The 16,182-nt window shown below is 42.8% G+C and overlaps 1 protein-coding gene across 1 annotated transcript in view; it reads left to right on the top strand.

Annotated features, from left to right (window-relative positions):
• Nucleotides 1–16,182, top strand: part of AATF (apoptosis antagonizing transcription factor) — an 84,794-nt gene that overhangs the window by 57,106 nt on the left and 11,506 nt on the right. The window contains exons 9-11 of the mRNA XM_088152301.1: nt 650–717; nt 3,966–4,046; nt 6,733–6,804. Of these exons, the coding sequence (XP_088008427.1) occupies nt 650–717; nt 3,966–4,046; nt 6,733–6,804 (221 nt within the window). The remainder of the gene's footprint in view (nt 1–649; nt 718–3,965; nt 4,047–6,732; nt 6,805–16,182) is intronic.

Raw genomic sequence — 16,182 nt, 5'->3', positions numbered from 1 at the left:
CATTTTTATTGTTTAGGGTTCTTTTTTTTAAAGAAAGTTGACAATCTCATGCGGAAATCCAGGCTGAGTTCCACAAGGCTATAAATCTTTTTTTTTTTTACTGGCTTTTCTTTGTTCCAGGCAGCTTAAAGTAGGGGTTTTTAAACTTTTTCGGGCCATGGAACCTGTTCATGTTTTTTTTTTTTAAGTTCTTGGAATCCCTGATCTGATCCAGAGGCAAAGCCCTTGTGATTGAAGATTGGCAGGGTTTGAGCAATTTTTTTTTTCTTTTTCTTTTTAATCTGTCACAGAACCCCAGTAAGCTCTCTTGGAAAAACGCTCGCTTTGAATATAATCAAGAACAATAGAACCATAACACATCCAAATCACACTAATTTTGCTACATCAGAGGGCAACCATACGCCAGAAGATTAAAAGTCGAGAAATGGAAGACGAGCCAGTTGCTACAGAGGGTTAATGGCTCCTCTCTATCCGAGACATTGTCATCATTGGTGCTGGATGGGTAGCACTGCCCCAGACAGACCCAGTGCGTAATTTGGGGTTCCTCAAAGCTTTGGGGTGGCCACGGCTGCCACCTGCTCTTCAAATCCCTCAAGCTTTGTCTCGATCTGCTGTTTCTGAAAGTCATTTCCCTTTCTCTTGCTTCCAGCTCCTCCGGGAACTTATTGAACGCAAAACTACCTCCTTGGACCCAAGTGATCAAGTGGCAATGGGCAGGTAAGCACACCAGTATTTTATGCCTTTAGCAACACGTAGAGGCTGTACTATCGAGCCCGTTTGGTGTAGTGGAGAAGGCATCAGGCTAGAAACTGGGAGACCGCAACTTCTAGTCCTGCCTTAGGCACAGTCAGCTGGGTGACTTTGGGCCAGCCCCTCTCTCTCAGCCCTAGGAAGGAGGCAAGGGCAGACCACTTCTGAAAAACCTTGCCAAGAAAACTGCAGGGACTTATCCAGGCAGTCTCCGAGAATCAGACACAACTGAATGAATTTAAAAAAAAAAAGAGGCTGTACTGCTGATGGCTCACACTCAGACACTATTTTTTTTTTGGTAGAGGCTCTGTTTTTAAAGCCTCTCCCCCCACCCTCCCATGCTAAATAAAAATATATACTTGGAACGTATATTTCTCTTTTTCAGGCTCTTGTTGACTTCATTTCATTCCACGTGGTACTTCTTTCATAGTAATTTGCTTGTCTTTATATTTTATATTGTAGCTATTTATTATACTAACTTGCCTTCGGTATTAATTATGAGCCACCTTCAGAACATATGTGGGAAGGAGGCAGAGATAAATGTGTAGAACAGAAACAAATCCAGGACCAGGCAGCCTTTTTTAAATGGTAATGGTAATCTGGAGCTCACAATTTGGAAGACGAAACTTTTCTCTTTTCAATGCAAGTAAAACAGTGCAAAGTTCAGTACGGTATTTGATTGGAGCCAAGTCAGCTTGTTGGGGCTGATGCAGACCGTGTGTGCCTACAGTCAGTCATCCATAGCACAAACGTTATCAGCCCAGAGCCCTATCATCTTCTAAACACACCCTGCAGTTTATTGAGAACGGAGAGTACAAATCAGCCAGTCCATCTTTCAGCTTAAGGCAGGGAGTTTATATTCTTTAAGAAACTTTACTTAGTACTTCTACATGGTCTGATTCATGAAGTGGGTCTATTCCTACTCAAGTCAAGGAAACTGCACTTTGATTGAAAAAGACTTTATTTTGGCCACGCATCCTGCCAACTGTCCGAGCTTCTGAGTTGCTGTGGTGCAGAGGAGGGTTAGTGCAGCAAATGATCACATTCTGAATGTGTGTATTTGTTCGTTTACAAGCAAGGATCAAAGATTCAGAAACCACAAAAACAAGGAAACAATTTAAATACAGGTAGGCCTTGGTTAACGATGGCAATTGGGACTGGAATTTCCACTGCTAAGCGACACAGTCGTAAAGGGTGGGGTCACATCACCACACCGCTTAGCAACCGCAATCCTGGCACTCCCAGTTGCTGTGGTTGAACGAATCCTGTTAATTTGTGACCTCCTGCCGGCTTCCCCATTGACTTTGCTTGTCAGAAGCCGGCAGTGAAGGTTGCAAATGGCAACCACGTGACTGTGAGGTTCTGCAACTTTGTAATTGCAAGCTGGGCACCAAATGGCCAGATCGCAATCACATGGCCGTGGGGACACTGCGATGGCCGGAACTTCAAGGACCGGTCATAAGTACCACTCATTGAGCACTGTTGTAAGTTTGAATGGTCAAAGACCACCTGTGTGCCATAATCCACTTAGTTAAATACATAATAAATTGGAGAATAAGGGTAGTATTACTCTGATGAAGTCAACACTTGCCACATTCACACTGCAACCAGGCAGCATTTAGCTATACTCCTTGTTGCACCTTGATTGGCAACTATTTAAAAAAAAGTTTAGTTTCCAGGCATAACCCATCTGTTATGCCTGGAAATTGCTGAAGACTAGGTGCTAAATAAAGTTATCTGTCTGTTACTAAATGTTTATGCTGCCCATCTCCCCAGAGGGGGGACTCTGGACAGCTCACAATTAAAAACCAAGACAATAAAGCAATAAAAATATAAATACCCCCCCCGACTAAAACACAAATACCAAATCTATAAAAGCAATATACAAATCAGGAAGTTCATGAGTATCTTTATAAAAATTGCAATGGAAAGTACAAGTTGGAACAGTTTCAATCTCTGCAGAATCACATGGGCATGTATGCTCAAACTACATATTATGTCTGCCACATTAAAGGATTGAGGGTAAAATGTTATACCTGCCATGAAAAAAATATTTCCATAAACTAGAGCAGGTTAACATGTTCTTATAGTTTGCCTGTTTCCAAGTATTTCTAGTGATGAGTATCTGGACGCTCCATGATCAAGAGCCATTTTGAACATATTGTTTATAGATTTTCAGCTCAGTTTGTTGGCCACCTTGTAAATCTCTTTTCGCTGGGACATCATCTTGCCATCTGGGTCAAGGGGAAAATAGGACAGATGTTTTAAAAAGTTTCGTTTACTTTTAGTTTTGCTCCATAGATGGTTTCGGTAGGACTGGGAAGGAGGGAGAAGGAGGAATTGTAATTACAAACATTTTTATTTTAAGACCCCAAAGTGGCACTGCCTTCACTTGATTTACTTGTTGGAGAGCCCCACATCAGGGAGGAGGATCTCAAAATCCAATTACCACAATCTTAATATAATCTTAATTGCTGTAATCTATTTTATTGTAAAGTCAGATAAATGTGCAGTGTAATAACTGCTTAAGTGCAGGGGGTGTTTTGGGCTCCATCCCATTAAATTATAGCGGAGTGAGGCTACTCATGATATTCTAGCCAAACCACCAAATATATTTGATTCCAAGCACCCGAAGCCCAGGCAATATTTTAAGAAGGGTGAAACAATTTTGCCAAAGCACCTGGGCTTTTTGTAATGCGTCAGGTGGTTTTTCAGCGGTGAGTTTCTGTCTCAGCCCTTTGAATCTCTTTTTTCCTATTTCATTTTGGGTATATGTTTTCTTTAACGTGCTTCCAATGTATTAGCCAGCAGCTGTTATTAAATAAATACCCTTAATTAAGCAAAAGTAAAAAAAGTGGTCTATGTATATCGCGGTTTTTCCCCCCTCTTAGAATTGGGAAGATAAGACATTTGCCCTGTAGCACTGCATCTGTTTTTCATTTCTAACGTTGAAAAGAACTTTTAATTTTGGGCATACGGGCAAGCCATCTGGGGCTGTTGTAGATGCGGAGTTTCAAAAGCCCTGATCTTGAAGTCACAATGTCATCATCCTGAGACATGAATATGATGAAGCCGTCTCAGAAGATAGAGACAGCAGGTGATGTTCTGTTGGTTGCAATTATTGATTCCACCACTTTTGGGAAGGAGATAGAAGCCCCTTTCCAAAGGATCTTCCTGCGCAACCTGATTACCACACTGTCATTCTGTTTCTGTAGACAGTGGCTGGCTATCCAGAAGTTGAGGAGTAAAATTCGGAAGAAAGTGGACACCAAGGCCAGTAAAGGAAGGAAAATCCGGTGAGTAGGAAAAGGTACACCATTTTCCAGGATTGGCATTTTACCCACTGCCACTCTCTTAACTTCTGTATGATGCCCCGCGCCTTTTATGAAAAGGCTAAGCACAGTTACAAACAGTTGTGTTTAGTTCTTTAATAATTGGTTTTCTGTGAATGTTAATCTGACTGGTGAGCTGTTTGAAACTACGTTCTCTTCATTGGGGTTCTCCAGGTTTAAGGAAATTAGCACCAAGATGCAAATCAAGTTTTCTGTAGACATTTCACCTTCTATTTCAGCAAAGCTTCCTCAGCACAGCGGTCAAGATTACTATTTATAATCTGTGTGGGAGGCACCATTCCAAACCACCAGTCAGTAGATAACTTTCCAAAGGAATATCCAACCACCAACCAACTTCACGGAATTCAACTCCCACAAAGCAATCTCCATTTCTGGATCATTGTGTTGGTGCTGATCTCCTTGAGCCTGGAGAACCCCAATAATAGCTATGTATAAGAGTCACCTGCTGGGGGAGATGGGCAGCATACAGATTAAATAAAATAATAAAAAAGAACCTGGGCTACTGATATCCCATGAGATATTTCTGACTGCTGTTTTAAAAGAATATTGATCGCTGAGATGGAGTGTGGCATTCTTCCTATTTTATGTAAGCTGCTGGGGGTGGGGTAGGGGTATCTTGATAGGTACACTAGAATTATTTTCAGTAATTATATTTAATGCTGTAAACCAATGCTTTTCTCAGAGTTCGGATAGCCAAGGTGCTCACGCGTACCAAAGTAAAACTAGACCCAGGCTTTGATTTTTGTGTGCAGTCAGGCTTAAGTTGCAAATATGAAAGATTTAGAAAGAATTTTGTGTACTTCTTAATAGTTTTTCTTAATAACAGGAAGGTATTCCCAAAATAGGGGATCATACAGACAGCCCTTGGACCATGTTGATAATTTCCAATCCATTTTAGCAGAAAGGGTGGATAGTCTAACATAATCTAAAAGCAGGGTTGGAGCAGAATTCTTCATTGCGATTAATTTATTCACACATCACTATAAGGTGTGATTTTGTAATGCACATTTTGTTGAATAAGCTTCTGTGTCTGGGTTCACACAACACACACTAAGTGACATTATGGCTTAATGTGATGGAGTGAACCCAACTTACATAGAGATCCTTGGGCAGCATGATGTGTGAATGTCTTTTCAACTCATGGAAGTTTTCAGTTTTCAATTTTACAGCACACTGTTTCAGTATAAATGCCTTGGATTACGAAAACCCACATAGTGGTTCTTCACAAGGCTTGTTTAAGTTTTTTAGCCCATGTTTTCAAGGCCTGATCCAGTTTTCAGGTATTTCAGTATAGCTCTTTAAGCATACATTATGAAATCTTACAAGATGTGTGAGATCAAATATTTTAAGATGTCTGAAGGGCTGTTACATGAGAGGGAGAGGACTTGTTCTCTACTGGTCCAGAGGCAGGACCAGAACCATTAGGTTAAAATATGAAAAAGGAGATCCGGGCTAGACATGAGGAGGAACGTCCCGACTATGAACTGTCACCCAGTGGACAAGCTGCCACTTGAAGGGCTGAGTTCTTCAAACAAAAGCTGGATAGATCCCCTATCAGAGGTGCCCTGGTGGATCCTGCACTGAACAGGAGGTTGTACTAGATCAGGAGTTTTCACACACTTATTCAGGTCACAGAACCTATTAGTTAAAAAAAAAAAAAAAAATTCCTGGAATCCCTGTTCAAGAGACAAAGCTCTAGTGATAGAAAATGGGCAATACTTTTTTTTCCTAAGACTTAGAAAAATTGCCATGGATGCTGCTGGTTGCATTTGAGTGAACTCCTCCCCCCCGCCCCCAATTTGCCCTTACCCCGTCAAATTCTATGGAAAACCCTAGGGTCCCATAGAACCCAATTCGAAAAACCCTGTACTAGACTCCCTGGTCACTTCCAGTCCTGCGATCCTTATAGACAAGATGGATAGAGGGCTAGAGAGTTTGGCAGTCTGGTGAATTTGCAAGTGGCTAAGTATGTTCCATCAAAGGGTTCTAATAAGTGGTTTTACGTCATCCTGAAATGAAGCATCAGATGGGATCTCTGAGGGCTCCACTTCTATAAATAACCTAGAAGACACAATGGAAGGAATGCATATCAAATGTACAGATGACACGAGACTGGGGAGTGGGGCACGCTGGCTGGAGAAGTCTAGGAGTTGAAGTCCATACCTCTTAAAGCTGCTGAGGTTGAGAAACACTGCTCTAGAAGGCAAAATCATCATCTCAGAATTCAACAAGATCACATTCAACTGGGACAAGTGTCAGCTCCTGCATCTAGGTTGCAGAAGTCAAATACTGGGTACAGGCGTGGGGAAGCCTGGCTTGGCAGCAGTGCACATGAGGAAGATCTCGATGAGTAGAATGGACATGAGGAAGCCGTTGTGATGCAGCCGCTGAAAATGTCCTTTGCACTGGACTAGAATGTTTCCAGCAAAGACCCATTTTTTTCCTCCCCTCCGCCCTCCTTCCAGATATATTGGCCTACCGTTCTTATCCTCCATTGGCTGTATTGACTAAGGATTATGCAGCCCTGTCTGGTAGCCTGTTTCCTTGGGACGGGCAGAGCTCGTCTGTCGGAACAGTTACTTAATGCCTTCTCTTTCCCTTTCTCTCCTCTCATCCCCCTGCCTCCCAGGTATCATGTCCACAGCAAGCTGGTGAGTTTCATGGCACCCATTGACCACTGCACGATGAATGATGATGCCAGGTTAGTAAGCAGTTAATTACGCTTCTGGAAGGGCTTTGTGACAGCTTGATATTGACCTGTTCTTCAGCCTGTCACCATCTCAGGTTCTTTTGTATCAGCTAGCCATTTGTCACAGGCAATGCCGCCCCTCTGTCCTGGCTGAACCAGCTGTGTGCTCTTCCCACACTCTCACACCCCCTGCAAATTGCACACAGTGCTTTTCCACAGTTCAGCCTGGCCTGTGCCCTTGATATTTGCCGCTTCAGTGCTTCAGGGAGAGCTGAGTTTGTGTGTGCTTTTAATTTCCATTTTGGGGGGATTGCAGTATTACAGCCCCTTTTGTGACATCTTCAGGAAGAGATTTACAGGGAGGTAAGCACAGGCCCACAAGAACTCACGCCCCAATTATTTCATTTAAAGTTGCCACCAAATTCTTCCTTTGTTTCTGCTGTAACAGATGTACCTGTGGTTATCCTGCTGGAATTATATGATTTGGGGTTGTTGTTGTTGTTTTTTTTGAAATGACAGGATATTGTTGCAAGTTCAAGATAAACACGTGCTACTCTTGTGGACTAAGTCCGTTTAATCAAAGGCATAAAATGGATTCTAGTCCGTGAAAGCTCATGGCATGGTGAATTTATTAGGTTTTAAGGTGTCATAAGACACTTTGCGAAAGATCAGACAGTAATTTCTTGGCTTAAGAGGCCTTTCAGGCACACACACACTCTTCATTTCTCCTTTTTGGTGAGCTATCAAATAATACAACCAGATCTTTCATTAACTACAATTTCTTGTTGTATGTAATCCAGGAAACTTCGTTTAATGGCTTTTGAACAAACCAGTGTTTTAAGCAACTCCAAACAATGACTCAGATGTCATTTGAATACGGCTTTTGTATTTTCAGCAGACTGACACAGCTGCTCTCTGGATGATTTTAAATTAAAAATAAAACTTAGTGATGCTGAATAACACCGATTGCTAAACTTGCACTGATTTTTGCTTCATGATACAATTGTGGGGTGTATAGTCAGTCCTATTCATGTCTACAATACATGTGAAGACAACTGTCCAATTTAAAATTCTAGTTTAAACTAGTTCTAGTTCCCATTCCCATGTGTGTGTGTACCTCTGTGTGTGTGCGTTGTAATGCAAAGCTCATATATGCATGAAGGAGGGAACGGTAATAATAATAACACTGCTTTCTTTAGCGGCAGTGGAAGGTAATTCCATTGTTTGCGAGTGTGAATTACTAGATTGAAAATGCAAATACACATTTCACAGTGGTGTGATCATGCACTGAGCTTTTTGCTCAGTTATTTTGGAGGCTTGACCCCAAAACAAATATAATCCCGTACAGCAGGGAGTGCTGCATGTTTATAGTGTGAAAATTCAGAAAAACAGTGTCGTGCTTACTGCCTATAAAATAAATTAATTGTCTGGGTTTGGGGGCAGAGGAGACAGAAGTGGAGGAAGGCCGTAAGGAGACGGGGTGGAGAGGCTGCTGGAGGAACAGGCCTTTGTGGTGCTGAACAAGTGAGGAGACAATAGCTTGTAGCATTTGGAGGAGATACTGAGTGTTCCAGTTTCGGTTTTATTTAAAGGCCCCAAAGCAAAAGATACTGAGTAGAGTACTTGGAGGAGATGGCTGACAACACCAGATTCCAAGGAAAGAAAGAAGGCCAGATGATCTCCAAATGTGGGACCTGATAGCTGTCCATCTGGGACTGGAGCCCTTTGTCAGAAAATAGTTACTCACAAATGGCTCTTCCTTGCCCAGACCTAAAACCAGAGATTGTCCCAAGAGAATGAAGTGTCAGGAAGCTTAAAAACCTGTATGGAGTTAATGTTCCATCTAAGCATAATCTAAATTAGACCATTGCCCAGGGAAAGACCACCAAGCCAAACCTGGAAGCTTTTGTTGCTTAAGGATGTCTTTGAGGAGGGGAATCATGCTGAAGTAAAAAGTACTCTAGACCAGTGTTTCTCAACCATGGCCATTTTAAGATGGGTGGACTTCAGCTCCCAGAATTCCCCAGCCAGCATGGCTGGAGAATTCTGGGAGTTGAAGTCCACCCATCCTGTTATAGTGTGTTTCAGCCTACTGTAGCATTGTAAGCAAGCAAATCCAGATTTCTTTACACCAAGCTGGACTTCAGACCCTGAACTCTTGTCAGGTATGGGGTTTTCCATTCCACATACGTTGTGCAAGCTTGTCTGTATCAGGATGGAGGGGTTAAACCTAGCCACTGTCCATCAGACAAACCATAAATTCAATTGGGCTGAGTTCCAACGAAGAATTCACCCCTGTTTCTAGATTACATGTCCCAACTGCAGCTCAGCCTCTGAAATGTAGTGAGTCAGTTTAGAAGTTGGGCTAAAAGCTAATGCACTTAGAAAAAAAAAAAAAAAAGCTTTCCTTTAGCAAAAACGAAAAAGAAAAAATCCCCACCTTTGGACTTGATCATGCCATTAAGTAACCCAAGCAACCACTGTCATTCTTGGGGGGCAGAATAAAAAACAGGAGGCCCACAATTGAAAAATGCCTTCCCTTGAGCAAGTGAGACTCTGGTAGGCCCTGCTTGATTGAGATCTTGGGGAGCAGTTGCTGAGCAGAGGGATCCTAAACTGGGCAGATCAGCAGTCTGAGTGCTGTGTGTAATTACCATCCATTTTTCAAGAGCTTATATTTTATATTATATATTATTTTTTTGTACTGTGCTACCTTTTTAGATCATCTTCTGGGGGAAGCGTGAAGTTCTCCTCCTATCCTTATATCTTCATTGGGTGAGGGAACTTGCCCAAAATATAAGAACAATTTGGCGGAATGCAACTCTCTTCCTTGCCCTAACTCTGCAGAGTGACAATACATACTTCCAGTTGACTATTCTCTTCCTCATAAACCAAAATTAATTGAATTATAATCTTAAATTCTTAAAATCATGACATGTATTTGTGTCAGTCCTCCCCAGTTTGTGTAGTAGCTTGGTTAGCCATGTAAGTTTCTCTTCTCTTTATCACTGTTCATAGTATATAAATTTTCTTAAAATAAGATTAAAAAAAAAAAAAAAGACTGAATGGCCAGATCCACTCTTAAGTTGTCATTAGCAAACACATAGGAGTTTCTGAATCAATGTACAAATCGTTATAGTTGTTTTTGGAAACCAACCAACTCTTCACTTAGCACTTGCAATTTTTTTAAAAAGCAATTATTTCTTATGCTTTAAGTCTGATTTTTCATGGAAAAAATGTGTATTCTTTGCTCCTGGGCAAGAATAAGATACAGAGGATACATGCATGCACACGTGTGTGCAGATGTGTGCCTGTGTGAACTGTAACTTCTCTCCTGAGGCTGAGCAGAATGGAGAGTCCAGTAAATGTTTCTCTTGTCTTACTGTTTTGTTTTTGTTCAAGTAAGTGAAGTTTGACTTCCTCTGAAACAAATGTTGTTCCTCCTCATATCAACACTCATATCAACATAGATTCTTCTCTGTCAAATAGTCACACAAGAAGGGAGATGTTAGCACACTTGGAGAAGTCTCAAACTCTGGATGGGAGGGTGGGCTATAGCCCGCTCTCCCAACAGCCTAATCAAGATGGAGCAATTCATTGAACACAACACATTGATTTTGTAAAGGGGAGCGGAAAAGTCAGATGGGGATTTTAACGGAATTCTACAACACTTTGTTGCAGCTTACACTTAGTCTGGGATCTAGCACTTCTCCCAGACATCTCCTTCTTGGTCCATTACCTTTTAGACATCAAGTCCTTTGCGATTCTTTGTGCTGTCTTCTCATCTTCTTCCTTACCATCACAACAGACTAAATTCTCTCCTTCTCTTGTTGTATTTAACATATGTTTTGATTGATTAATTTATTATGTGCCCTCAAGTTGATTTGGCATCAGAGCAACCACACAGATAGACCTTCTCCAGGATGATTTGTCCCCAACCTGGCTCTTCAGGGCTTCCAACGGTATACCCATCATTGCTGTAATTAAGTCCATCCCCCTTGCTGCTGGTCGCTGTCTTCTCTTTCCTTCCACCTTTCCCAACATTATAGACTTCTCTAGAGAGCTTGGTCTTCACATAATGAGCCCACAATTTGATAATTTGAGCCTGGTCATTTGTGCCTCGAGTGAGAACTCTGGGTTGATTTGTTTGATGATCCACTGGTTTGTTTTCTTGGCCGTCCACAGTATTCTTTGGAATTTTCTCCAACACCAAAGTTCAAAAGTGTCAATACTCTTTCTATCCTGCTTCTTCGAAGTCCAATTTTGGAGTTGTTGGGAGTCAGGCAGTATACAAATTTAATTTAATAATAATAGCAACAACAACAACTTTTGCTTTCATAAAGAGTCACAGGGAAAACCACTGTCTGCACAATTTTGATCTTTAGTGGCCTAGATACTGAAATGTGTCTTAAAGATGCTGAGGTTGACAAACACTGTTGGTACCAATGTGAGCATTATATAGAGTAATTCATTATAATTTCAGAATGGCATGCACTGGAAATTCCTTGGAGTTCCATGTGGGGTCTTAAAGTGATGTTTTAAAAGGGGACCCACCTACCTCAAATGCCCTTGCCCCCACAGGAACCTTCACTTAATTGGGTCAAAGGGGTCAGCAAGTGTTGGAAATCCCAAACATGGCTGAAATGAGAGGTGTAACTGCAAGGTGGTTAGATTTAGCCTCAGCAGACTTAATCTTGCATACAGTTAATCTCAGTGCACCTGATCAGCTACATTGTGAGAACATATCAACTCAGTTGCCTCCTTTGCCCGCTCAGTCCTCCAGGAAAGACAGCTGGAAAGAAGGAGCAGCTGAAGTGAAGGAAGACATTTCTCTATTATGAAATATATCCTGCAACAGTGATTGGCTGCAGTGCGTAAGCCACGCCTTTTTCTAGTGACGTAATGAAGCTTTGCCAGCGATCCCTTGCCAGGTCTCCTGGGTTTGCAGATACTTCTTCCGAAGTGGTTAGAACCTGTATTCCCCAAATTGTGTTTTTTAACACTTTTGGTTTGATTGTGTGCTGAGATTTTACTGGAAGTGACTGGGCTAAGTTTAGGTAGGGTGGAAACAAGTTGATACATACATCCTTCCACCCGCCCACCCACTCACTATTTCTCTGTGCAGTTAAGCCAAGGCTGGACCATATAGGTCTGTGCTGTTTTAATCAGCCAGGACAAGAATAATGCTCCCTTTTTTAATTGATGTTCTCTTTTAACAGTATTGTTAAGAGTGTTTGTTGCTCTGTTTTATTAGAGGCTCCCTCTGCTCCTTATCAGATGGCAGGACAAACATTATTCATGGCACGAGTTTTGATCTCTAGTTCAAGCGGAGTACAGCTTGGCGTTAACTCAGACTGTCACGGTTTATAATTTGCCCCTTGATAGGGAGGGTGGGAGATGAGCAGCGGCCTTTGGATGGCAGAGGGGGACAGAGGACTCGTGTGTGCCCGTGGGGAGAAGCGAGCTGTCGCTGAAGGCGAGCTACTCGAGCGACTCTGACCTGCCAAACTTCTGGCTTCTGTAAAATTGATTTGCCTATTCATTATGCTTTATTCTGACTTCCCCTTAAGGAGCAGAAGCAGGCCTTGTTTCTGCTCTGCTCCCATTTGTTCCTCACAACAACCCTATGAGTTAGGCTAGACCACAGAGTTACATGGTGAATTCTGTGCTTGAATGGGACCTGAATCAGGGTCTTCCTTATTGGCGAAAAATACACCCCCCTGGCAGTCTTTGCTGATAAGGATTCAGGCGTTTTTTATCATTTCAATTTTTCCAGCTACCCACTCCTGCCCAACTTTGGGCAGCTAACAAGGGTTAATCGGGATAATGAATTATGTGGCCGTCCATGCCATCAGGGTTACGGATTAAAGGACAAGGATACAAAAGGCGTTTAAAAGGGAGAAGTCGTAACAACCTAAAACAGCAGAGATAAAAAGCCATTAAAGTGATTGAGCAAAGGGGTACAATCTCCTAACCTGCCCGGGAGGACAAATCTACTTTCATCTGGAACTTTAAAGCTGGTAGAGGTATCACAGGTGAGGATTCAGAAGTCTCCCAAAGCCCATGAGGCTTTCGTGAGAGTGGTATCCTGGCTTCTGAAGGCAGCTTTATGTGAGAACAGGCAGCCTCTGGAATGACCTTCATTTGCAGCCGTTTAAGTCATGGATGGGCAGAAGGCAGTTCTGGATCTAGCCTCAGATTTGCTAGGAGAAATCCAGGAAGTGCAGATATCTCATGACTTATGAATAATGCCAACAGAATGACTCTTCTGTGCTCCGAATTATTATTATTACTAGGGTTGGGATGTGCATATCCTGAAGGACCACGGCTTGGCAGAGATGGAAGTGAGCTACACCTTCCACTGATGGGGGACAGTTGTGCCGATTGAGGCCATCCTGTTCTTAAAGCGGGCGATTCTCCGATGTCAGTTTCAGCTCTTCTTGCTGCAGCGTCAGGAACATGTACCCCCAACTCCAGGTGTTATAAGTTTAATACATTTCCCCATGACATAAAAGTGGTTGGGGAAGAGAAATCCTCTAAAAAAATGTACTCTTTACCCTGCATCTTTAGTAACGTGGGTTTTAGAAACACCAAACAGTTGGATTAGTGGAGGGGTTTGGCTTTGAAGCAGTCAATCCAATTTTCTCGTGCAAAAAATAAGTCATTTGGTTAAAAACAAAATCAGTGGCCGCACGTGGGCTTGAAGTCTTGTCATCTTATGGAACCTAGGAAGCGTGTCTTTTCTGTGGTTAATCCTGCTCTCTGGAACAGCCTTCCTCCAATATACGAGAGGCCCAACTCTCCTTGCCTTTAAGAAAGCCCGGAAGACCTGGCTCTTCCTCTAGGCATTTGGGGTCGGTTGAGTGGGAGTCCCCCCTCTGAGATTGTTTTGTTGTGTACTTGGTTTTAGATTTTTTATTTATATATTGGTTGGTGGTTATTAGTTTTTTGTTTTGCTTTGTTTTTGATTGACTGTGTGTTTATGTTGTGTTGCCCAGAGTCACACTGGCTGAGTTGGGCAGCTTAATACATCTTTAAATAAGTAAATTGGGATTCTTTTGTTTGGCCAAGGTAGTTCCAGGAGTGATAGGAATCTGTTTAATGTCTCCTGTGATGTAATATTAGATCAGGAGGGGGAGCATTCTGTCCTTCTCGTGTGACCACATTCTTGGGCCAATCGTTCATCTTTCAGGGCCCAGGACTCAGTCTGCTGACAGCCCTGGGGGCGTCTGTCCCAAAGTCCTCCTTGATCACTTGCCATTTCTTTATTTTTGGCTGCAGAAGCCAATTCCCCAAGAGAGGACCATCACTCCAGGTTTTTCTTTTCTTCTTGAGAGGACCATCACTCCTGGTTTTTCTTTTCTTCTTCTTCCACCATCAGCTGCATGCTCTAACCCTGATAACTGAAAACAAGACTCTTGGCCCTGACCATTCCCTTCCACCCCATCCCTGACACAGTAAACTCACCCACATCCTAATAAAGAAGGCAGTACATTTGTTTGTTTAATTATTTGTGAATTTGTTGGCTTCTCTCCCCCCCCCCACCGCGCCCTTTTGTTTGGTACAAATCCAGTGGTAAATTTGCTGGAACCCTTTTTCATTACCGAGATTCCTATCCTTTTAAAGCATGAATAAATAAATAAAAATAAAATAAATAAAAGCTAACCTGTTTTAAGAACAGCAACATAATTTGTCATCTTTTCCCAGTGAGACAATTTGTCATCCCTTGCGTAGAATCTGTTAACAAAACAGTCAAGCTGTGAAAGGGAGAAATCATCCTGGGCACAGGGGATATTAAAGTACACAAAGGAAGGTGCTTCCCCCCACCCCCTTCGCAGCTCTTTATACATGTGCATTTCTTTACAGTGATTAATCTATCCAAATTTCAGTGCAAGTGGAGGAAAGGAAAGGGGGAAAAAAATCTCTCAGGGAAGTAGTAAGTTCTGCAAAAGAAAACTTAAACATTGATTCTGTATTGGAGTCACTGGTGACAGGCAGGGCTTTTTTTTTAGAATTAAAAGTCAGAGTTCCATGCTAGAAAAAGTAGAATTCTGCAACTTTTTGCATGTGTGTGTGTGTGTGTGTGTGTGTGTGTGTGTTTTAACCTCCAGGTTGTGTGGAAGGGGAAAAAATTGCAGGAGCTCATGCTCTGTCATACAGCAGATGGGCATTTCTGTAACCACCCCTGTAGCGTCTAAACTTTATTATCCAAATGATCAGTACCAGGGACTGGGGACTTGCATTAACTCTGCATTTACTCCGGGCAGGGTGGATTCTGCATGTCTTGCTGAAACTCCATCCCGTTTTGTTCCCAGAATGTCGATTTGTGCTGCTCATTCTAACTTGGACTAGTTCACAGGCTCCAGAGAGGCCTGTTTGGCAGGGTTGACAAGTCATGCCCTACACCAAGACTGACCTACACACCATTGTTACATTCGTATAACACACTGCGCCCTCACACGATGGCTTCGTGTAGTGGCCTGGTTGACCCAAGACTCTGCGACAGTGGTTAGGCTTCCATCAGATGCTGAATCCTGTTATAGAACCTAGCCCAACTGAGGGGTGTGGGAACTCAGCCTTAAAAGTCACCCGTGATCACAGAGCTGTGCCCTGCTGAGTTGGCACATGCTCTTTCTAGTTTGCTTTGAGGAAGTAGTTGGTCGGGCTGTTCGTAAGTATTCACACCTGAGAAAGCAGTCGGATGTATTTCCATGTCGCTGGCCCTTGTTTGTGATGGAACAGCAGAAGCAGGGTTTGCATGAAGAAAGGGACAGATTCTTGCAGGCCCAGCAAAGGGGGGTTGATTTCTATATGTTAAACTTGGTTTGTATTGCACGCTGGATTCAAGCCGAACGAACCAGCGTGAAGGTCATCCAGCAAAGCTTAAAGGTGGGAGATAAAAGGCAGGGGGAAGGAAGTACATCTTCGCCCATCACCAAATTTGCCTGGGGTCTTTGCAATGGTGGGGAAGGCAAGCCCAATTCTGGGCTCAGATGTCCACCCCATCATTTGGGCCAGAGCTCCGTAAGAAAAAGGAGGGCCTACCGAGTCCTTTGCTTCGGCCTCACTGCCCCCCATGAACCTGCTCCTCCCCAAAACAGTTCAAGGAAGCAGACAATTTCAAGCATGACCATGTGCAAGTCTATAATTAGAGCGGGAAGGCGGCTCGAGTGCCCCGGAGCCAGTAAAGAGATCATAGCTCTGGGGTGCTACGTTGGAGGGTGAAATTGCATCGAGCGTGAAGGGCATAGCGGGGAGGGGGAGAAGCACTTGGCATGACCAGCACTTCCCCCTTTGTGCAGCATCATTGGAATATAAGGGTCCCTCCTCCCTCCCCATTTCTTTCGTCGTCGCAAAGTCCTTATAAATCTTATTCTTCACCCAGGCAGG

Source organism: Python bivittatus, unplaced genomic scaffold, assembly GCF_059951505.1.
Source record: "Python bivittatus isolate LINGU-HERP-01145 unplaced genomic scaffold, Pbiv_v1 ctg000690_np1212, whole genome shotgun sequence".
Taxonomy (NCBI): Eukaryota; Metazoa; Chordata; class Lepidosauria; order Squamata; family Pythonidae; genus Python; species Python bivittatus.
The sequence above is the reverse complement of the archived record's forward strand: the minus strand, read 5'-3'. Positions and strand labels throughout refer to the sequence as shown.